We start from the raw sequence: 24,455 nt of genomic DNA, 5'->3' as shown, positions 1-24,455 counted from the left end.
AATAAAATGTACACTGGCATCAGGGTGCATTTATTGTGCTGAGAAGTTTGATACCAAACTTCCCAGTTTTCAGTGTAGCCATTATGGTGCTGTGGAGTTCGTGTTTGACAGACTCCCAGACCATATACTCTTATGGCTACCCTGCACTTACAATGTCTAAGGTTTTGTTTAGACACTGTAGGGGTACCATGCTCATGCACTGGTACCCTCACCTATGGTATAGTGCACCCTGCCTTAGGGCTGTAAGGCCTGCTAGAGGGGTGTCTTACCTATACTGCATAGGCAGTGAGAGGCTGGCATGGCACCCTGAGGGGAGTGCCATGTCGACTTACTCGTTTTGTCCTCACTAGCACACACAAGCTGGCAAGCAGTGGGTCTGTGCTGAGTGAGAGGTCTCCAGGGTGGCATAAGACATGCTGCAGCCCTTAGAGACCTTCCTTGGCATCAGGGCCCTTGGTACTAGAAGTACCAGTTACAAGGGACTTATCTGGATGCCAGGGTCTGCCAATTGTGGATACAAACGTACAGGTTAGGGAAAGAACACTGGTGCTGGGGCCTGGTTAGCAGGCCTCAGCACACTTTCAATTGTAAACATAGCATCAGCAAAGGCAAAAAGTCAGGGGGCAACCATGCCAAGGAGGCATTTCCTTACAGCATTCCTTTATTGGTCGGTCTACTCCTCCGGTGTTTCTGAGATGGGCTAGCTATTCTATTCACCGCTTATGACTATACATGGAAATAGCCTACAAGAGAAGAAATAGTTTCTTACCTATAACTCCTGATCTCGATTAGGGGTATTTCCATGATAGTCCTAAGCAACCCTCCCTCCTCCCCAGCAGAGTAGACAGAATAATATCTCAGGTGTACCTACACTCTAAGCAATGACTGCCTTCAAAAAGAACTGAGGTAACTGCCTCACTCTAGACATGATGGGATACTGGAGGACTGGCTCTTCTTAAAGTCAGTCCCCTTTTTCTCATTGATAATGGCAGCTTACGGGCTACACTGCCCTGCAATCCATCATTATTTTGCTTTGTAAAAAGGTTTGTGAAAGACTTTCTCCTTAATTTTCAACTCTTTCATGCATTTGAATGCATGGTCCTTAATTTTGTCCTTTTTAAAGCAAACTGGATGAAGAATCTTGGACACTCTTGCCTTTCCTCAAGGCTGCATATGGACGTTCTTAAGTGACTTTGCAGTCCTTCCTGAAGTAACGAACGCGTAAGAAGTTATATTGGAAAAAGTGCTCCGGGGTCCCTGCAGGCGGGCGGAACTATTCAACGCTTATGAATATCATGGAAATACCCCTACGAGAGATCTGGAGTTACAGGTAATCTATTCCATCCTTCTGGTAGGAACCCTGTTTTCTCATATCTGCATGTGGAAAACGGTTGTTAAACTGAAATGCTACCCCTGCTACCTTGGAAGTGGTGGGTGTGTGGTTTTGTATGTAGGAAGCTCTGTGGTGTACATGAAACAGATTTGTCCACAGCAGCGGTTTCCATGACACATTCCATCCAATCCCAGGGGACCTACGAGGATGCCGGAAGCTGGCGCATTTGGTGGGAGTCTTCACCCCTCTCTCAAGTACAGCAACATGCACAACATCTCTTGCTGCTCAAAGCATCCTTAATAATTTCCTTGAAGGCTCCCTTCTGAGTTTTTGGGAACCATACCCTCCCCCTGCTTCCTCCTGAGCTCACAAATAAATGAAACCACAACAATAAGCAAAATAGTAACATTTATGGAATTATACCTAGCTGACACTGCAGTTCATTTCCTTTTATCCAGTCCATTGGGTAATTTTTGTGAACACCAACAGTTTCAATCAGGATGAATACACTGAATGAAACATGTTCAGTAGTATCTAATAATGAAGTGAAGATGGGCAACTAGAAAACCTGTACCCTCAGGGAAACCACCATTTCTTCCAGTTGATTGAGAGGAAGTATATTCAGTGGGACATTAATCTCCTTGTACCATCCTGAAAATGGCTTGGCAGAGTTCTCAGAAGCAACAGAAGCTACCCTCTCCTCACATCAACCTTAACTTTGACAGACCCACTGATGTCATCAATAATCATCTGAACCACTTTAAGGCAATTTTTTAGTGCTTCCTCCCTCTGGCCAACTTTCGCCTCCTTCTCTCTGCCTTGGTCCCCCATTGAGTTTCATATTTCATCTTGTGATGCAAATGTTTTGTCTTGGCTTATCAGTCTTGGAAGTTCTTTTTCTGCTAAAGTGGAGACAACCACCTCCCTTCCTATTGGAGTAAAAAGCTTGCCTGAGAAATCCAACAGAAACGAAGCATTTCTTTTTTTTTTTTAGTATTCTTCAATCACGTTTTAACAGTTATTCTTGAAGAGGGTGGTAGCTGAATTATCTTGATACAGCGAGACACCATCCTCTCCAGGTAGAGGGAAACTGGTACTCACGAGCTTCTAACTTTGGAGAAGCTCCTAGCCATGGAATTGACTCTTAAATAGGGTAAATGAGCTTCTTCAATAAGATATCCAATGGCCTCTCTACGCATTGCATGGTCTTCTTTCCAACTTTATGAAGTCTATGCCTTATTTATTCTATGCTACAATAAGGTGGATATTGCGCCCTGCTGTGTCTTCAGAGGATTCAGCCCTTTTGTACAGTTCTCCCCCCATGTGCCATGTAGCTGAACGATGGGCTCCCAGGAAGTGTGTATAAAACATTTGTGGTGTCCACGCTTGACAAGTTTTGCCTCAGTGTAAGCTGAGTTAAAGAGAGGTCAGGTAGATAAGAGACACTCAGATTGCCCAGATCCGCTCAGGTGGAGGGGGCTGGTCTACACACCTGACCTCAAGGTGGTGCTAACATTCACTACTGTACAAGAAGGATCAAACTCAAATAACTGTAGGGCGGCAGTCCAACGTCTGAGACCAGTTCTACAAAGGCCCTGTGGTACAACAGCAATTCCTAACCTTCTGCGGACACCAACTTAACCATTGCTGGAATTCAGGGACCTGCACTGAGCCATTATTGGAAGTCGAGGACCCTGGCTCAAACAATTTAGATGATTTGAACCTCAAAACTATACACACAAAATGTAGAAACAAGCACTCATGAAACAAATACACAAATTATTAAGTTTTAATTATCAAAAATGAGCTAAGGGGGAGTAAGGAGGAACATTTCAAGGGCAACGGCTTACCCTCCTACATGATTTAGTATCTTGCGTCAAATGAAAGCCCAGTACTTATCTGCAGGGTGAACCCTGAAGAAAATATCTCTAGGAAAGTGATTAGTTTCCTTAGAAAACCATCATCCACCAGGGTTACGCCTTGGTGGCATGCTTCATCATTGGGTACTCTACATTTATGTATTACAGGTTAAATGCTGAAGCTCACCGATAGTAAGGTGTAGTATGGATATATATTAACATATTAGAGGTGTGTATTAGCCCAGTCCTCAGAAGTGGCACCAGGGAGACACTCTTGGTCCTAATGAAAAGCTGAGGGGTAGGCTTGAAACATGTAGATCACACATTAGGAAGGCAGGTTCATAAAACATCCCCATCCCAATCACCCAGTTTTTAACCATACCATCACTAGATCAGTTATCAAAACATTAGTTTACCTGGATGGCAGGTATTTTTAAAATCTTTTAAGACCCAACCCCCCCCCCCCCCCCCAAACTCCTATTACAAACTATCATAGTGGTTCATTTATGAAGTGTTCCCACATACCACATAATCCTTTGGTCGCAGCAAATCTTTCTGCAGCGGAAGGGGAAGGACCAATTTCACATTTTGCTTCTTTATTTATATACGCTATATTAATCGGTTAAATTTTTTTTTTGCGCTGTTGCAGACTCGCCTAGTTGACATTGCAGACCTCTACAGACAACCGGTTAAGAACCTCTGATCTGTAGCATAGGATTCAATTTTTTGGGCCCACCAGCAGTTTACAATGACCTTCCCTCACACAGTAGAATCCCAAATACAAAGCCTCAGTAAGTCCTCATGTCTTTCCTTATAGCACTGAAGTACTCCTTTCTGCCAAGGACCCCATTAACCATGGTCCTTACAGGAGAGTTGGTGCTGCAGCTGTGAAATGTATTCAGGCCTTGGTCTGCCTCGGATGGACCTCCAGCTTGACAACAGTCTAGGTGCTTCAACCTATTAACACCTAGGCAGAGATCTCATACCTGTATCAACAGCCAGGAGCCCCTTGGACTACTGCAGGGTATAAGTGCCTATTTAGTCTCCGCATTCTGCTTGTCCTCTTGGGGAGGAGCACTCATAGCTTAGGCTGCTCTATTAGGTCCCTATAGGGAACGTGCCTCATTATCCTTCTCATCTTATCAGCACCTGCTACTTTTCAGGTGGCAGGTAGTATTTTATGATAGGTGCAATAGCTTGATTTCAGGAGCCTCACTTAGGGTTCCCAAATCAGTCTTTTCTAAATGACATCCACTCTTTATTCTTGTGATCATTATTTTTTTATTTTTCTTCTTTGCTATATTTTGGCTCTTTCAACCTGTCCAGCGAACTGGGATCGATCTGTGTGAAATCAACTCAAAGCAGTTGACCATCACAAGCAATATCCATACCATTAATTCGTCAGCTGTTCAGTTATTGCATGTTACTCTTGTTAAACCCTTGGAACCTGGTCTCTTCAGCAGAGCTTATCACTAAAGCTGATATAAGATGGCTTCTACCCACATGAGGCATTTTCACTTTTTCAGTAGTTATTAAGTTGCCTAGTCTATAAGTGGAGTACGCTACAGAGCCCCTTCTAACCCAGTGTTTAATTTAACCATACCATAAGGAGATCATACTCCGGATAACAGCAAGCAATCAAAAGTTCCAAATACCCCCAAGGTCTTACCACTTTTTTCCCTTCAGTTCCACACACTTGTAAGGTCCAGCGATTGAGTGATTCACATTAAGTAGAGTAACGCTTCATGGGAAGCCAAGTTTTAGCCGCCTTACTCAGGCTGTGTTTTGGTTTGTAATATGAGGTAAAGCAAGCCATCCTTTCTGGGTGTGCCACAGTAGGCTATTTTTCCGTTCTCTAGGATTCCAATCGGTTTTGCAGTGGTTACTTCCTTTTGTTGGTGCCAGTCATCTGCCTTCTCTACAAGCTGTGTATGCCCTCATCAAAATCCTTTGTTGGCAGTAGGTGAGGCAGTAATCCCACATGATCTTTGAGTAAACCCTATATAGAAAAAAAAGGAAATGTCTGTGGCCACATCCACCCTACTTTCAGGTACTGAGGAGCACTGAAGAAGTTCAGCTGGCCGTGAAATGCAGTGTGCCTCCTTTTCTCCATCTGAGAAAATAAGGAGAGTTTCCTCTCAGCATTCCTGTCAAAGTGTCCTTTCTGGATAGTCACCCCGCACTTTGAGTCATAAACAACAGTATTTAGAGCTAAAAGTGCACTGGAGCCTGCCAGCCAGGCCCCAGTGCCAGTGCTCGCTCCCTAAATACGTAACTGTTAATTGGTATTCACAATTGGCAAATACTTTAACTCCCTTATAATTCCCTAGTATGTGGTACCCTGGGCATTGGTGTTACAGGGGTCACTATGGCCTAAAGCACTGGTTGTGCCACCCTGTGTGACCCAAGCAAACTGCTGATAGCAGGCCCGCCATTGCAAACTGCAGGAGCTGTGCACACTGCTCAAACTAGACTGTGCCCACACTGTGTGGCACAGCGCCAGCACTGCCATTAATCTATGTAAGTCACTCCCAAGGTATACCTTCAGAGCCCTGAATGCAGGGTGCATTATAATAATGGTGTGGACGTACAAGTGCAAGCTTATATGTCCCTATGGTGGCCTTTTCTAGTGAAGACTACTATAAGTGACTGATGGTCCATAGGTTAACATGGGCTGCCACCCGAGCAAACCAGAGGTCACTAGCTCCATTATGGTACTACCAAACATGCCTTCTAACCCCTGATACGCATCTTGTGTCAAGGACGATGTGCCATCGACCCCAGAAAGCAACCTTAGAGGCTTCCCACCGAATTGCCTGTGTTTTCCTGTGGTCTAACTGCCAGCTCACAGCTGCCCACTGACTGCGTTTTCCTCGGGGCAGATTAGCTGCTGAGGCTAGTAGCCCATTGGCTACTTGCACCCATGCCCCTAAATCTAGGGTTTAATGGGCTCCCCTGGCACCAGAACCTCAGATCTACAACAACTTGACAGGGGGACAATAGAAGATCTGCACTGACTACAACCGGAACCTGCACTAACAAAAGGCGTGATATCTTCAACCTGTGGCAACCTCCTGAAACTGATAGACTGCGACTCGTCCTGGACCAAAGACTGCTTTCTCCCAGCAAGAGGGAACTGTAGGAAGCTGGCCTGGTTTGTGGTGAGACCCTATGGTGTGATCACCTTAAACCAGGTTCAGTTAACCCCTATTAGCGAAGTGTAGACAGTGTCTTGGAAGCCAGGGCTCTCTAGGGGTAGCGGTGGATGAGCAGCCAAGGCATATCTAGGAGACATGCCAAGCTTGTGCAATACCACTAGTGTCACACAGCAATATCATGCATGAAAGAACCACACAATGTTACAAAAATAAACGTACTTTATTATGATAACACAAATACTAGAATACTAAATAGGCAATCCCCCATCTGGAGGCAAGTAAACACACTATTATATACACATCAGTAAATAGCATAGAAAGCAATAAGCATTGACAAAAGTGTTGGTATAGTGAGGGCCCTAGGGGAGGGACAAACCACATACTAAAGTGGAATGTCAAAGGCTGTCCCCCACCCATGGAAGTGGAATCAGTAGAAGGGAGCTGGAGGAACTAGGAACACAAAGATGTAAGTGCATGAGTTACCCCAGCGACCAGGAGAGCAAATGTAAATACCCGCTTTCCCAAAAACCAACAGGAGGTCTTTGGAAAAGGATTATGCAAGTCCCAACCAAGACTGGAAGAACCCAAAGGTGGATCCTGATAGAGAATCTGCAAAGGAAGGGGACCAAGTCCAGTTCGTGCTGGAGTGTCCAGTGGTGGTGGGAGCCACTACCCACCCTTCTGTGGATGTAGGAACAGGTCGACAGAGGACAGTGGCCAGCAGTTCATCACCGGAGATGAAGAGTCCCAGGAGTGATGCAAGTGGTGTCCTCCGGTGGTCGAGATGCAGTCGGTCAGTGGTGCTGGAGAACCACCAGCAAGTCTTGGTAAATGCAAGAGACGGAGAAGTAGTTTTGCAAGGCTGAAGCGGACCAGCAAGGTCCCTCGACCCAAGGAGGGAAGTCCGGGATGACACTTAACAGTCCGGAGAGTCACAAGAGGAGGCTGCCCCCACAAGCAATCCACTGGCAGCAGGCACAGCAGTCGCTGTGAGGCCCACACAACACACCTGAAGAGGAGTCTCACGTTGCTGGAGCAGCCGGCAGGAGACTGTGCTTTGCAGGAAGGAGTGCTGGGGGACGGAGCTACGCGGAGCCTGAAGATTCCTTGGAGGAGCAAACAAGCCTTGGTAGCTGCAAGAGTCGTGGTGCACAGGGGTACTGTCCTTCAAGGAGAGGCAAGGGCTTACCATCTCCCAAGTCGGACAGCTGGTAGAGAGGACCAAGGGAACCACTCCATACCACCACCTGTGATGCAGGATTCGTGCAGTTCCAGAGGAGAGCAGATCCACGCAGCTGGTCGTCGTTGCAGTTGGTTCCTGTAGATGCAGGTGGAGTGACTCCTTTACTCCAAGGGAGATTCCTTCTTACTACTTGTGCAGGCTAAAGACTCACTGCCCATCAGAGGATGCACAGCCGGGGAAATGTTGCAGTTGCTGGAAGGAGCCAGAGAAATAATGTTGCAGAGTGCAGTCGTCTCTGAAGTTACTGATTGTCAGTTCCCAGAGGGTCCGGTTGCAGTCCCAGTGGCCAGAGGATTAAGTAAACGATGCAGGAGTCCTGCTGGAATCTTGCACGTTAAGTCTGAGGACCCACCCAAGAGGGAGACCCTAAATAGCCCAGGAAGGGGGATTGGTCAACTAGCAGGGTGGCCACCTATCATGAGGGGGCTGTGATGTCACCTACCTGACTTGGCCACTCAGATGCTTTCAGGAGCATCAGCTCACCTTGGATTCAAGATGGCAGAATAAAGTGGCCACCTGGAGGAGCTCTGGGCACCACCCATGGGTTGGTGATGAACAGGGCTGCAATGACATTAGTAATACTATTGTGTGATGCCCATACCACAGGTTTGGCTCTAAATAAATCACCCAGAATCTTATGTTCGATGGCATCTGTCGCTGTAGATACGCATGTTCTGCAATAGCTCGCCATCTGGTGTTGGGCCGGAGTGTTACAAGTTGTTTTTCTTCGAAGAAGTCTTTCGAGTCACGGACCGAGTGACTCCTCCTTTTGTCTCCATTGCGCATGGGCGTCGACTCTATCCTCGATTGTTTTTTTTCCGCCATCGGGTTCGGACGTGTTCCTGTCGCTCCGAGTTTCGGAACGGAAAATTAGCTAATTTCGGAAGATTTTCGTCGGTATTGTTGCGTTCGGGATCGGCGTACTTACATTCAACACCGCATCGAAGATCGAACAGCTCCGGTGCCCTTCTGGGTAGTTTTTTCGATCCTCCGTCGGGGCCTGGTCGGCCCGACCGCGTGCTGAAGAACGCCGATGGAACGGACCCCGTTTCGTTTCTGCCCCAAATGCCACAATAAATACCCTTACACAGACCAACACTTGGTCTGCAACCTGTGCCTGTCACCTGAGCACAGCGAAGACACCTGCGAGGCCTGTCGTGCGTTCCGGTCCCGAAAAACACTCCGAGACCGTCGAGCCAGAAGACTTCAGATGGCGTCCGCACCGACAGCCCACCGGGAGTTCGAGGAACAGGAAGAGGAAGGTACCTTCTCGATCCAAGACTCCGACTCCGAAGGATTCGACGATACACAAACCGTGAGTAAGACGTCGAAAACCACACAGAGGAAGATTTACAAGGCCCAGGGGACGCCACTGCCACCAGGCCATGGCTCGACCCATAAATTCGGTGACCGACCGTCGGCACCGAAAAAGGCCCAAACAGTGCCGAGATCGTCCGACTCCGGTCGAGACACCGGCACGCAGCCTTCTCGGGACCGAGAAAGTGCTGGAGACAAGCCTCGACACCGAGATGCCGGTGTGGACACGGCTCGACGCCGAGACAGCGGCACAGAAACAGATCGACGCCGAGAGGTTTCGGCCCCGAAAAAGAAAAAAGTCACCTCGGAGCCGAAAAAACACGCAGACAAAGTTTCGATGCCGAAACAAACTGCAAGCGGCCCAGCTTCAGGCTCTTATACAGAAGAGCACTCGCTAACCTCCCAAATGCAGAAGCATAGGTTTGAGGAAGAGCTACAAGCAACTGATGTGGACCATACGCAAAAGCGTATCTTCATTCAGCAGGGGACAGGAAAAATAAGCACCCTTCCCCCCATTAGGAGAAAGAGGAGGTTGGAGTTCCACACGGAACAAACACCACAACCAAAAGTGGTGAAAAGAGTTACACCACCACCCTCACCTCCGCCCGTGATTGACGTTTCACCAGCACAAACTCCATCACACTCCCCAGCTCACACCACCATGAGCCAGGGTGACCAAGATCAGGACGCATGGGACCTATACGACGCACCAGTGTCAGATAACAGTCCGGAAACATACCCTGCGAAGCCATCTCCACCAGAAGACAGCACCGCGTACTCTCAAGTGGTGGCTAGAGCAGCACAATTTCACCACGTAAGCCTCCACTCAGAACAGGTCGAGGATGATTTCTTATTCAACACACTCTCCTCCACCCACAGCTCATACCAAAGCCTGCCTATGCTCCCTGGTATGCTCCGCCACGCAAAAGACATCTTTAAGGAGCCGGTTAAAAGTAGGGCAATCACACCAAGGGTAGAAAAAAAGTATAAGCCGCCTCCTACGGACCCGGTTTTCATCACTACACAGCTGCCACCAGACTCTGTCGTTGTAGGAGCAGCTAGGAAAAGGGCCAACTCTCACACATCTGGAGATGCACCACCCCCAGATAAAGAAAGCCGCAAGTTTGATGCAGCTGGTAAAAGAGTCGCAGCACAAGCTGCAAACCAGTGGCTCATCGCGAACTCCCAGGCACTACTTGCGCGCTATGACAGAGCCCACTGGGACGAGATGCAACATCTCATTGAACATCTGCCCAAGGACTTACAAAATAGGGCAAAACAAGTGGTTGAGGAGGGACAGGCCATCTCCAACAACCAGATCCGCTCCTCCATGGACGCTGCAGATACAGCTGCACGGACAATTAATACATCTGTAACTATCAGAAGGCATGCATGGCTCCGAACGTCTGGATTTAAACCAGAGATTCAACAAGCAGTTCTCAATATGCCTTTTAATGAAAAAGAACTGTTCGGTCCAGAAGTGGACACAGCGATTGAGAAACTCAAAAAAGATACGGACACTGCCAAAGCCATGGGCGCACTCTACTCCCCGCAGAGCAGAGGGAATTACAGCTCATTCCGTAAAACGCCCTTTCGAGGGGGGTTTCGGGGTCAAAGCACACAAGCCAGCACCTCACAAGCCACACCGTCCAGTTACCAAGGACAGTATAGAGGAGGTTTTCGGGGACAATATAGAGGAGGGCAATTCCCTAGAAATAGAGGAAGATTCCAAAGCCCCAAAACCCCTACTACTAAACAGTGACTCACATGTCACTCACCCCCTCCACACAACACCAGTGGGGGGACGAATAGGTCATTATTACAGAGCATGGGAGAAAATCACTACAGACACTTGGGTTCTAGCAATTATCCAACATGGTTATTGCATAGAATTTCTACAATTCCCTCCAAACATACCACCAAAAGCACAAAATTTAACAACACACCATTCCAATCTCGTGGAGATAGAAGTGCAGGCACTATTGCAAAAGAATGCAATCGAATTGGTGCCAAACACACAAATAAACACAGGAGTTTACTCACTGTACTTTCTGATACCAAAGAAGGACAAAACACTGAGACCAATCCTAGACCTCAGAGTAGTGAACACTTTCATCAAATCAGACCACTTCCACATGGTCACACTACAAGAAGTATTGCCATTGCTAAAGCTGCACGATTACATGGCAACTTTAGACCTCAAGGATGCTTATTTCCATATACCAATACACCCATCGCACAGGAAATACCTAAGGTTTGTATTCAAAGGAATACATTACCAATTCAAGGTACTGCCTTTCGGATTAACAACCGCACCAAGAGTCTTTACCAAATGTCTAGCGGTAGTCGCAGCACACATAAGAAGGCAGCAGATACATGTGTTCCCATATCTAGACGACTGGCTAATCAAGGCCCATTCGTTAATAGAGTGCTCAAATCACACAAATCATATCATACAAACCCTCTTCAAACTAGGGTTCACTGTCAATTTCACAAAATCCAAAATTCTGCCACGCAAGGTACAACAATACCTAGGAGCCATAATAGACACTTCAAAAGGAGTAGCCACTCCAAGTCCACAAAGAATTCAAAATTTCAACACCATCATACAACGCATGTATCCAACACAAAAGATACAAGCAAAGATGGTATTACAACTCCTAGGCATGATGTCCTCATGCATAGCCATTGTCCCAAACGCAAGACTGCACATGAGGCCCCTACAACAATGCCTAGCATCACAGTGGTCTCAAGCACAGGGTCACCTTCTAGATCTGGTGTTAATAGACCGCCAAACTTACCTCTCGCTTCTGTGGTGGAACAACATAAATTTAAACAAGGGGCGGCCTTTCCAAGACCCAGTGCCACAATATGTAATAACAACAGATGCTTCCATGACAGGGTGGGGAGCACACCTCGATCAACACAGCATACAAGGACAATGGAACGTACATCAAACAAAACTGCATATCAATCACCTAGAACTTCTAGCAGTTTTTCAAGCATTAAAAGCTTTCCAACCAATAATAGTTCACAAATACATTCTCGTCAAAACAGACAACATGACAACAATGTATTATCTAAACAAGCAGGGGGGAACGCACTCCACGCAGTTAAGCCTGCTAGCACAAAAAATTTGGCATTGGGCAATTCACAACCAAATTCGCCTAATTGCACAGTTTATACCAGGGATACAAAATCAACTCGCAGACAATCTCTCTCGAGATCACCAACAGGTCCACGAATGGGAAATTCACCCCCAAATTCTGAACACTTATTTCAAACTCTGGGGAACACCTCACATAGACTTGTTTGCGACAAGGGAGAACGCAAAATGCCAAAACTTCGCATCCAGATACCCACACAAACAATCCCAAGGCAATGCCCTATGGATGAACTGGTCAGGGATATTTGCTTACGCTTTTCCTCCTCTCCCTCTCCTTCCTTACCTGGTAAACAAACTCAGTCAAAGCAAACTCAAACTCATATTGATAGCACCAACTTGGGCAAGGCAACCCTGGTACACAACGCTGCTAGACCTATCAGTGGTACCCTGCATCAAATTGCCCAACAGGCCAGATCTGTTAACACAGCACAACCAAAAGATCAGACACCCAGATCCAGCATCGCTGAATCTAGCAATCTGGCTCCTGAAATCCTAGAATTCGGGCACTTACAACTTACCCAAGAATGTATGGAAGTCATAAAACAAGCCAGAAGGCCATCCACCAGGCACTGCTATGCAAGTAAATGGAAGAGGTTTGTTTGCTACTGCCATATTAATCAAATACAACCATTACACACAACTCCAGAACAAGTAGTGGGTTACTTGCTTCACTTACAAAAATCTAACCTAGCTTTCTCTTCCATTAAGATTCACCTTGCAGCAATATCTGCATACCTGCAAACTACCTATTCAACTTCCCTATATAGGATACCAGTCATTAAAGCATTCATGGAGGGCCTTAGGAGAATTATACCACCAAGAACACCACCTGTTCCTTCATGGAACCTAAATGTTGTCCTAACTAGACTTATGGGTCCACCTTTTGAACCCATGCACTCCTGCGACATACAGTTCCTAACCTGGAAGGTGGCATTTCTCATCGCCATTACTTCCCTAAGAAGAGTAAGCGAGATTCAGGCGTTTACTATACAGGAACCTTTTATACAACTACACAAAAATAAAGTCGTCCTAAGAACCAATCCTAAATTTTTGCCAAAGGTTATTTCACCATTCCATCTAAATCAAACAGTGGAACTTCCAGTGTTCTTTCCACAGCCAGATACCATAGCTGAAAGGGCACTACATACATTAGATGTCAAAAGAGCATTAATGTATTACATTGACAGAACAAAAAACATCAGAAAAACTAAACAACTCTTTATTGCATTTCAAAAACCTCACGCAGGAAACCCAATTTCAAAACAAGGTATAGCCAGATGGATAGTTAAATGCATCCAAATCTGCTACCTTAAAGCTAAACGACAGCTGCCCATTACACCAAGGGCACACTCAACCAGAAAGAAAGGTGCTACCATGGCCTTTCTAGGAAACATCCCAATGCAAGAAATATGTAAGGCAGCCACATGGTCTACGCCTCACACATTCACCAAGTACTACTGTGTAGACGTGTTATCCGCACAACAAGCCACAGTAGGTCAAGCCGTATTAAGGACATTATTTCAGACTACTTCCACTCCTACAGGCTGATCCACCGCTTTTGGGGAAATAACTGCTTACTAGTCTATGCAGAACATGCGTATCTACAGCGACAGATGCCATCGAACTGAAAATGTCACTTACCCAGTGTACATCTGTTCGTGGCATCAGTCGCAGTAGATTCGCATGTGCCCACCCGCCTCCCCGGGAGCCTGTAGCAGTTTAGAAGTTACCTTCAATTATTTATATATGTATCATCTCAACCTTAAATAGGTGCATACTTAGTCACTCCATTGCATGGGCACTATTACTACAATTCAACTCCTACCTCACCCTCTGCGGGGAAAAACAATCGAGGATAGAGTCGACGCCCATGCGCAATGGAGACAAAAGGAGGAGTCACTCGGTCCGTGACTCGAAAGACTTCTTCGAAGAAAAACAACTTGTAACACTCCGGCCCAACACCAGATGGCGAGCTATTGCAGAACATGCGAATCTACTGCGACTGATGCCACGAACAGATGTACACTGGGTAAGTGACATTTTCATTAACCCCAGTGCCTTTCCTGGCTTCTGAGCATTAATGGCACAAAGGGTATCATTCTTGGATATCCATAGTGGGTATTTTAGGAAGTTAGAATCAGGTGTGTGGAGTTCCTTTAGCCCGACTCCAAGGACATATTGTTTGGGGTCAAGGACAACAAGTTTTCACGTTTATTTTGTCCTTAGGACAAGTAGACCCAACTCCCTGCAGAACAAACCATTTGGCTGCCAGTTTACAGTACCACATTAATGATCAGTGAAAGACATTGTCTGCTGTTAAGGTAATATTTGTATCCATCTGTTAATGCTGTTTGAACTTGTATTTATGGCTCAGTAATGCAAAGCCTTATAAGGGAGAACTCTCTAGGAAACTGTTGTAAGCTCAGACTGCACTACTGATAGTGGTTCCAGTCATTACAATGTGTGCATGCTTATGCAAAGTCTAACAATGATGCTAAAATATAATGCCTCCAGGATGCTCTCTGATAAGATGAAAGGACATATACCATGCAAATACCTGCAAAAGCTTGAAATCAAGATTTATGATCCTTTGCTTTCAAAATAAAATGTTCACAAAAAATCAACTAGAAAAAAAGCATTTTGTAACTAAAATTTCACAGTAGTTTATCAATTTATTTGAAGCATAATTTAGTAAAATGTTTAGAGGCATGCTAGTATTTCCCCCCAGAAAAATTGAAAACGGAAAATCAGTGCCACCAGTTTCAACAAGATAATGGGAAACATGAAAATAAGCAATCTTTGACAAAGTCAATAGGTCCGACATTGGTTTTGTCAATGCGTGTCTTGATTTGACATGGTTTGTGTAAAACTTTACTGTTGTGGGAGCTGCCAGGCCCTCACCGTTATTGCAAACATTGGCAAAAGAGCAATAATATTTTTTTTTCATCTCAAAAAGCGCACTTTACCACAGTCGTCCCTGGCTCTGAACAGAACTACGTTGTGTGCTGATATCCTCCTTATGAAAGAACAGAAGTCAGTCAATTGATAGAGAAAAGGATAGAATTTTAACAAAAACAAAAGGTCTTAGTTAACTCCAGACCTAATTAGAGCCCAATACTTATACCATTAGTGCACTTTTGTGACTTTCTTTATGTCCTTGCATTAGTGTAGATTCACCGCTTTCATGAATTTACAGAAGTAGGTCAGCTAATCATAGTCCTACAAAATACTTGTGAACTGCATTTTAGCATGAGCAAATATGCATGTGTAGATTTGCTCATGCAGTAATCTGTTGAGCATTTACAAGTTCACTTAACTGCCAACTACTTCTTTTTACCCAACCTGGAAGTAGTCAGGAGTAAATTTCCAACCTTTCACAGGATGGGAAAAGATTAGAGAAGAGCTGGCAAAACCCCTAAAACTTGCGAGTTAGTAGATTTTCACAGATTCAGGAGAGCATTTCAACCCAGGAACTATTGCATAACGCTACCTCCAGTCCAAGGGTTCTCTTTAGAGGTTGATAGTGGCAAAATGAGATAATACTAATGCTCTATTTTGTGGCAGTGTGGTCGAGCAGTAGGCTTATCAGAGGGTAGTGTTAACCATTTGTTGTAGACACACAGGCAATAAATGAGAACACACACTCAAAGACTTAACTCCAGTCAAATAGGTTTTTATATAGAAAAATATTATTTTCTTAATTTATTTTAGAACCACAAGATTCAGAATTTAGGTAAGTGCAAAAAATGTAAGGTACTTCACACAGGTAAGTATGGAACTTTGAATTAAAACAGTAATGTACACAGTTTTGGGAAAAATGGCAATAAGCTATTTTAAAAGTGGACACTGCAAAAATCAACAGTTCCTGGGGAGGTAAGTATTGGTTAGTTTCGCAGATAAGTAAAGCACTTACAAGTTCAGTCTCCGGGGCATAGGCAGCCCACCGTTGGGGGTTCAAGTTAACCCCAAACACCCAGCACCAGCAACACAGGGCTGGTCAGGTGCAGAGGTCAAAGTAGGGCCCAAATAACATAGGCACCTATGGAGAACAGGGGTGCTCCGGTTCCAGTCTGCTAGTAAGTAAGTACCTTGTTTTTCAGCCCTGCCATAATACATGAAATTATCGTGATTTTGCTTGCTGGAGTGTTGATCTGTCCCTGGGCTCCATAAGGGTGTATATTCACATTTGGGTTGTGAAAAGAATTATTAAAGTTTGGGCTGAGATCATACCTTGACATTTTGGTTTTCTCTAGGGAGATAAATGGACAGCGTGCTAGGATATATATTCTCCTATTAGTCACACCAGTCAGTGTGAATTCATCCTTCTCTCTCATAACGGATATATCTGATGGAATAGGTTCAAACTTGATATTGCAATTGGGGACAGAGTGGTCCGCGTGTCCAGTGCCAGGAGCCCAACAGAAAATTATTTTTGATTTCATCATGAGCTTCAATCCAATACAATAAAACATTATTCAGTTTAAAACAATTACAAAAGCATTTACTAAATAAATATTTAAAACATTAAAACATCTAATACAAATGTGAACAGTAAAATCACCCAAATCCAATTACGATACTTCATTAACAGAGTCTAGAACAGTTTGTTCGAATGGGCCATGACACACATCCTAATAAACAGGAAATTAGTGGGGAAGTAATGATGAATTTTAATAAAGTGGGCAAGAAATCTGTGCACAGTAATGCATGCTAGATCGGTCTGTAGGAGTTGTAGAAACTTTAAAGCCTCTTTAAACTTCCTGATATTCAAATGTTTTAGGTGTGGCTTTAAATGCAGTATCACCTCTGTTCTTTATAAAGTTCACAAAAAAAGAATATGTGCAGTTGTGATTGGGGCATATCTCAATTACACAGGCACACATCCAGCTCTTAGAGAAAACATTGGAAAGATAGGACACCAAAAATGGGCCAGACCTAATCTGAACCTCAAAAGAAAACAATTACAGAGCACTCAGCAGATATCGTTCAATGCCAGGTGTAGAACATGATAGATAGGTCCTTACCCTTCCCTTGGCCCACTCCCCCTCCAGCCTCTTCTCATCAATATCAGCCAGTAATTCATGTTTTATCAATATTGTAGACCGACCATTAATCAACAGCAGGTTACTAAAAAACTCTGACCCACCAGTTGTTTGTAGTTCACCCTTTAAATCGCTCAAATGCTCACAAACATGAGGTGGCTGATGTATGTAGATTCATTAACTATTCGCTGTCAGTGCTGCCTCTGGCCGTGACCAAATAGAGAGCCAAAGTAAAATGGGTGCAATTCTTATAATTTCCCCAATAAACTGCAATCCCACTTCATTTTGCATTGTTGATGAGAGAGAGAACTGCAGGGAAGTGAGAGTATTCGATGCAGGAATTTGTTCTCACTGGTTTCTAACACTAAATAGTGTGCCCCCATCCACCTGCACCGTACATGGCTGTTGCTACAGATCTAGCTCTGTAGATGGTCAGTGCAGCGTCGAAAGGCATGGACCCTAGCTTAGAGCCAAATTTAAAGAGGACCCCCATAGTCTGCTCCAGCTGTGTGACCCTCATGCTTTTCAGATGAACCCACATGTCCTGAGAGTCAAATGAGATCTCGAAGTATGTGAAGTTAGTATCCATTTTAGTAACAGTGTCACCAATATGAAACAAAGGTACTACACTCTGTGGTCACCACTATAACATAGCATATGATTTGGTTTTATTTGTTGACAACCTTAAAACGGACATGAATCCCACAAAACAGTATAATAATTTTTGAAGTCCTCTTCTTGTTTGTGCCATTAATACACAATCATCTGCATACATTAGGACCGGCAAATGACGTGTCCCTACCCGAGGTTGGCTACTCTGCAGCCACTGCAATCAAATATTTTTCTACCTCATTAATATAAAAAAACTAAAAAGAAATGGGGCCAACATGCACCTTGTCTAACCCCCTTTTTAATCTTAATATATGGAGTACACTCCCCTAGGTGGCCCAAATCTAACCCTACCTTCCACATCAGTATGCATTTGGGACAAAATTTGAACAACTTTTGGAAAAGCCCCCTTATTTAAAAGCATGGTCCACAATTTCCCCTCAAGGCATTGTCAAATGCTGCACTTAAGTCCTTGAATGCCAGGAAGAGACAACCCTCCCTTCGTTTTACGTACTTCCAATGAACCAGATGAAGATTCAGAGACTAATCTACTGTCCCTAAGGCCGGTCTAAAGCCATACTGCGCTGAGGAGAGGATCTGATTTTTCTGTTGCTCACATCTCCAGATGATCCAACAAAATTCTGCCCAGAGTATTCGCAGTTGAATTTAATAATGATATAGGGTGATAACAATGAGAATCGCTCCAATAGCCCTTTTTAAAGATGGGACGATTAGCGCGCGAGACAATGACTTGGACAGGACACCCTTAATCCCACTCCTAAACACATTCAACAAAAGAGGGTCCCACAATGCCAGATTTCCTTTATACAGATCGACTGGTACTCCATCAGGGCCCAGTGCTTTTATAGCTTTTTGGTCTATTTCCTGCAGAGAGAACATCCACAAGTGAGATTGCGAAATGGTCAGAACTCACACATTCTGGAAAAGTTACTTCCACATCTGGCCTAGTGCTATTTGAAAAGAAAGGCAACAGAATTGCTTATCATCTGTTTTGGATGAGGCACAGACCAGCTGTTGCCACGCCGCTTCTCTAATTTCTGCTTTCCTACATGCGACAGCTGTTTTATAGAGTGCCCTACCCTTCCTTAGATCTGTTGAAACCCTTGGCGTGGCCTTCAGGGCTATTAACAGGTTTGTGTGGGCTCTTGAACATGACTTACCAAACCACTTCATCTGTTTGTGAGTTACTACGTGTCAATACGGTCAATTGTTCTTGAACGTGGTGGCAGATTTCTGCAAAAGTCCCCAAAACTGCTTCAGAATCCAAAGTATCACTTAAACAAGTCTCAAACTGAGGCATACACTTGCCCACTAGATTTTCCAGATATTTACTAGGATCAATGTCCTCCCGTTTCTGCCGAATCCCCCCATTTTTAGAATTCTTTATAGGACAAACCATTTCATCATGGGGAGCTTGGTTCAGTCATAAAAACAAACTAAGAATCCGTGGGTTATGAACTCTTAGGGCACAAACTTAGATGTGAAAATTACATACCTTACTGGCCGACGATTTAAAGAGTACTATAAAGTCTATTAATTAACCCTTGCCCCTACCCTTGAATGCCACCTGATGCAGGGCTTTGCATGCCAACAAACCATAAGTTACCGTTGGGTCATTCACAGTCAACAACCTATTGAACTTTAGGATTATGGGCAAAAAATCTGTGATTAGATTTTCCTAAATCAGGAACACCCCGTACGCTGCCATCGATCATTGGACAAAGTCTAAGATTAAAATCTCCCCCCAAATGATTACATAATCCTGCCTTAGTGTTATAGTAACCATCTCTAAATCGTGCGCCAAAGAATACATAATTTGAGTATTGTTGTGAATAAAATTATTATGATTAAAATTCATAAGTACCACCAAGGGTACACTAGGCAAAGAAAGAAGTTATTTAGGAAAAAAGGCAATTCTACCCACACGTCTAATACTTTTACCGAAAAGGCAGTACTTATTTGGGTAAGTAAGCCCCCACCTCCCAATATGGTGTCCTGAAGAAGATGGAATAGCCAACAAAGAGATTGACGGCAAGCCATTTACTTGTGTCACAGACAGAGACCAAGTCTCCTGTAAGCACACAACATGATGGATTGATATCAGTTCTTGCCAGTTACTATCAGTCAATTTATCATACAACCCTGAGACATTCCAAGGAACTACTGAGATTGCCAGGGGAAGAGACCCCAAAGAGGATTTTACCTCAGTGCTCCCCTCCCGCCCCCAGGTAGCTGTGTAACATGATCCTTTCCCTTGGACAAAGAGTGGGACAACTCAACATAGTTTGTTGCTGTAGGATGTCCCAATAAACCATTCTGAGGTAACTGAACCATGTTTTGGCCCAATCCGTGATTTCCATTGATCAAAGGGGTGATGATAGAAGAAATTGTGGTTTTGTTCCTTTTTTATTTTCAAAGAGCTTTGCCTTTTAAGTTTTTTTTTTTTTTTTTTTTTTTTTTTTTTTCCAATTTGGGGGCTGTAAAGTCACTTGAATTTCATTGCCTAATATTTGTTCAACCTCCTTAAAGACATCAATTTCTCGTAAGTGAAGTTTCCTTTTGGAGCCGTTTGTAAAACAATTTTAGCAGCAGAACCTCCCACAGGTTTCTCCCCCAACTTTCTTTTGCCCATTTTAAAATAAACTGACAACTAGACAGTAAATGATCTGGTATAGGTGCTTGGCCACTGCTTGAGTTAGGCTATGGCTAGATCTATCCAATTAGTTTTAAACCAAAACAGTTGATAACTATAAATTATGAATGAAAAATAAAATCCTTAAAAACAGTAGGCAGTAAAAGCCAAATCATCAATATTTAGTAAGGTTGAAATAAGCTTTAGCAACCTTTCCTAGCTTAATGGTTTCTTCAGTAGTTTGTGTATGGGGACTCAAATACTCTTGCTTCTTAGGTTTTAATACAGTTTAGTCTTGCAGCACTGTGTTTGCCTAGGCCAAAGTCTAGATCTAAAAAATGTTGCTTCATAAAGTGCAGTTTGTCAGCCAGCATACAATTGCCATCCATGGGACATCAAATTACTCACTTGCCGCCTCCTATATGGTAATTAAGTCAATACCTTTGTGGTCTTAGCTAGAGAACCAAGGAGGGATAGCCCATCCTCCTCCTGGCTTGGACAGGAGCAGACAAACCCACTCTTAACCCGATCTTTGCCAGGTCTGTGTGTGCGAGTGCCCTGCGCAGCGGTGTCTAGTTTGAACAGTAAGTGCATTCTCCAGCTGCCCTGCCTTCTCCTTGTGACCGGCAGCTTAAGGTCAACAAGGAGTGATCGACAGTGGAGTGCCGCAGTCCGCACATCCTGCATTAGCATGATTGTTTTTGAGACCTCCTAAGACTTTCCAATGTCTTAACACAACTCCCTCTGCCTGTCCATACTGTGGCTGAAACGGGGGTGCACTCTCCCAGTTTTTCTTAAATTTTAGGCTCCGGTTGCATGCGACATCTCAGACGTTGATTGGGTGAAGCTGGCGACCCACTGCATGACTGGGACTGAGCAATCCCTGAGAACTCTTTTTGTATTGAGCCTCACAGTGCAATGGTCCTGGCAGACTCCTTGAGTTGACAACTACACACATGTGAGGTGGACTTCAAAATGACAGTATTTTAATTTCAAGTTCGGGAAGAGAAATCTCTTCATTACCTACACTGTCACAGATTTAAAGTTTTGCCTCTTGTCTCTGGAGTTGCCATCTCATTGAGGCATGGTCCAGTGATTCATTTATCGGGTAGGTTCTTCTGCCTTTCCTCCCACTTTACTTCTGAAAGGCGGCCAAAACCCTTGTGACTATAGCCTTCTGAGACCAGACTTTTAGCGGCCAGAGAAGGCAGGGTTCCATAGATCTGCATACAGTTGTTAAGTATTATACAATTTGTTCTTTAGTAGTTGACCTTTCTTCATCCAGGCCCCTCCTGACACAGCAGCCTTCAAGTTCTCTGAATAAAATTATGTGGTTGTGGTACCTCCACTGAGCCTCGACCAAGGAGGGGACGAGATGTGTATTGACTAAGATGCCATTTGTGTACGTGGGGACCTGGATTCTAATCCTGGATCTGGAATTTCACTGTAAATGGCATTGTTCTGGGCACTTAATCTTCCTGTGCTGAATCGGTGCATATGTATTGCTGTGTGAAATGGAAACTTGTGAATCTCCAGTTGATTTACAACACACGAATCTCCTTAATTGACCCATGATTTGTGCATGTCCTTTTCAAAGCACCGAAGTAAATAGGGAATTGTACCATCTCTTGCAAAACCTATTTTTCTACATAAGGTTCCTATGGTGATGGACCAGGGAAATAGATTTATTCTTCAAATAAGATTAACTGTACACTGTGCCCCATCTTATCAGAAGACTCGCAGCCAAATGGTGTATAAACTTGCTGCTCTTCCCCGTTTTGTGCACAAAAAGTTGCAGCAGAGGTAGTGTAAACCAAAGGTCCTCTGCTGAGAGAGTAATTTCCTAGTTGCCACTTAATTGTGGCAAATAAGTGAGTCGCAGGTCCTTTATGCCTCCAAATCGTCCACCATTTCCCTGTGACTAGTTGGACTTGTAATCTTTTCCTACCTATTCCCTATAGGTCATCAAAAAATTCCACCCTGACCAGGAAAACTTTCTTCCTTCATGCTTCACAATCAAGGTGGTAATACTGCCACAACGTGGCACTGTAACTCATTGTTTTGGAATATAAGGGTGCATTGGGCTAGGAGGAACAGTATGAAGTTAACACTATTCTTTTTGTTACATCTTTTAATGGTATGCCCTAATTTGCTTTTTGAAAATGTATGCAACGCATAAGATAAAATGTACTGTAGCATTTATGAGAATGATTACCTCTGTATTGGTAGGTGAATATGGACATGGATAATTTGCATTCTTGTGTGGGTTGTGGTCTTCAGGGATAGGATGTGGGGATAGGTGAATCTCTAGTGCAGGAAATGAAGAAAGGAATGTCTGTGGAGTTAAGTATTCGGATATGCTGTCTAACAGACTAAATTATTCTCCCACAGAAACGCCAGCTCTTCCCTTTCTTTGACATGGCATATCAGGGCTTTGCCAGTGGTGACATAAATCGAGATGCTTGGGCTGTGCGATACTTCATTGAGCAAGGAATAAATATGGTGCTATCACAGTCTTACGCGAAGAACATGGGCTTGTATGGTGAGTAAGGCTATTCAGCCTTTGTGTGTTAGCGGTATTTGAAAGTGTTGTGGGAGTTACTGAGTATCCAATGATTATCAAGGTTTTGGGTATCTACTGGGTGCTGAGATATTGGGTAAAATGAGACTGGGTTTTTATTGATTGTCATCCTAAAATTCTCTCTGTTCACTTGAATGTAATGATGCTTGTAGCAGTTCATCGAATGACCAGCACTCTACTGTTGCGTAGGCTCTCATTATTCTAATGAGACTACTGGATTTTGAGTGGCAGAATCGCCTGCGGTGTGGGAGATTGGTTTGACCCACTACAGGTGACACCTGTCGTGCCAATCCAGGTTTTGCTCTGGCTAACTAGCAGTGCCTCATCTCTACCCAAGGGCGGGGATGATTGGGCAGCCGAGCACATGAGACAATTGATTTCTCAGGGAAACCATGGTCACTCCGATCTCATCAGTTTCTCTCAGTTACATTAGTCTCACATACACAATGACAAACAGTGGCAGTATATATTTCAGTAAGGTTTCAATGAAGCGACTGCATCTTGGATAGCAAAGCATGGGCAGCAATAACCAGGACGATACAGCATGATGATTACAATTGTGACAAGGAGAGTAAAGCATAGAAATAACGCTACCGTATTGTCACTAGAGTAAATAGACTAATTCCTACCTAGGCTTCTAATAGAGCACAGCGTGTTAAGCTCTAATTCTGCCCTTCAGGTTCCCATGGGAAGACATCATCCCCATTACCTGAGCAAAGGCCTGAAGTCTGCATAAGCAGCTGTAGCAAAGCGTTCAGCAATCAGCATACAGTCGTGGTTCTCGGGCTGGAATCTCCTAACGTGTAAGGGACAGGGAAGTGTTTTTATAATAAAACAGCTGATGTTCTGAGAAAATGTCCCTACGTAAGGATGCTATGAATGTCAGAGACAAAACTAGAACCATGTTCATCGGCAACCTATCTTACTGCAGCCTTGAAAGAAGCACAGAGTGAGTAAGAATGTCTTGTTTCAGAACGTAGTGCTGGCCTAGGCAAAAACAGCTAGATAGAGAGAAATAAAACCGCAAAAGTGGCTATTGTAACAATAATAAAATGAAGCTGAATAAAATATATCTAGGTGAAGTGCATAGCGGCAGGCCTAATACGCTAAAATAACGTGCATGGAGCTGTAACTAAAATAACTACACAACACCCTCCCCTTGTCGGTTGAAGGTGGTTCAAAGCCTAAATATACATAAAAGCTACTAAGACTCAACCTAAGATATATACGTAAAAAAGTAAATAATGACAAGTTAAAAGGACACATGAGGATATAAAGGATAATTTAAAATGTTAACGTGGTGCAAAAAAGGCCGAATTTCAAGAGTCAGTAATTTTTTTAATTGCCAATTGAATCCGGGACAATGGAGGACAGGAAGCCTTCCACTTCAGCAGATGTTAAAGTTGGGAAGGCATCGCTGAGAAGGACCAAGCAGCAGTCGTGTTCCATAGCCTGAGCCCCAGCCAAGGCAGCAGCGTTCTGTGGCGTGCCCAA

At 44.1% G+C, this 24,455-nt stretch overlaps 1 protein-coding gene across 1 annotated transcript in view; it reads left to right on the top strand.

Annotated features, from left to right (window-relative positions):
• The window catches only part of GOT2 (glutamic-oxaloacetic transaminase 2), a 217,982-nt gene that overhangs the window by 101,558 nt on the left and 91,969 nt on the right, over positions 1–24,455 (top strand). Inside the window, exon 7 of the mRNA XM_069217465.1 lies at positions 22,772–22,922. Within this exon, the coding sequence (XP_069073566.1) occupies positions 22,772–22,922 (151 nt within the window). The remainder of the gene's footprint in view (positions 1–22,771; positions 22,923–24,455) is intronic.

This window comes from Pleurodeles waltl, chromosome 12 (genome assembly GCF_031143425.1).
Source record: "Pleurodeles waltl isolate 20211129_DDA chromosome 12, aPleWal1.hap1.20221129, whole genome shotgun sequence".
In the NCBI taxonomy this organism is placed as follows: Eukaryota; Metazoa; Chordata; class Amphibia; order Caudata; family Salamandridae; genus Pleurodeles; species Pleurodeles waltl.
Note: the sequence above shows the minus strand (reverse complement) of the source record. Positions and strands in the feature narration are given on the sequence as shown.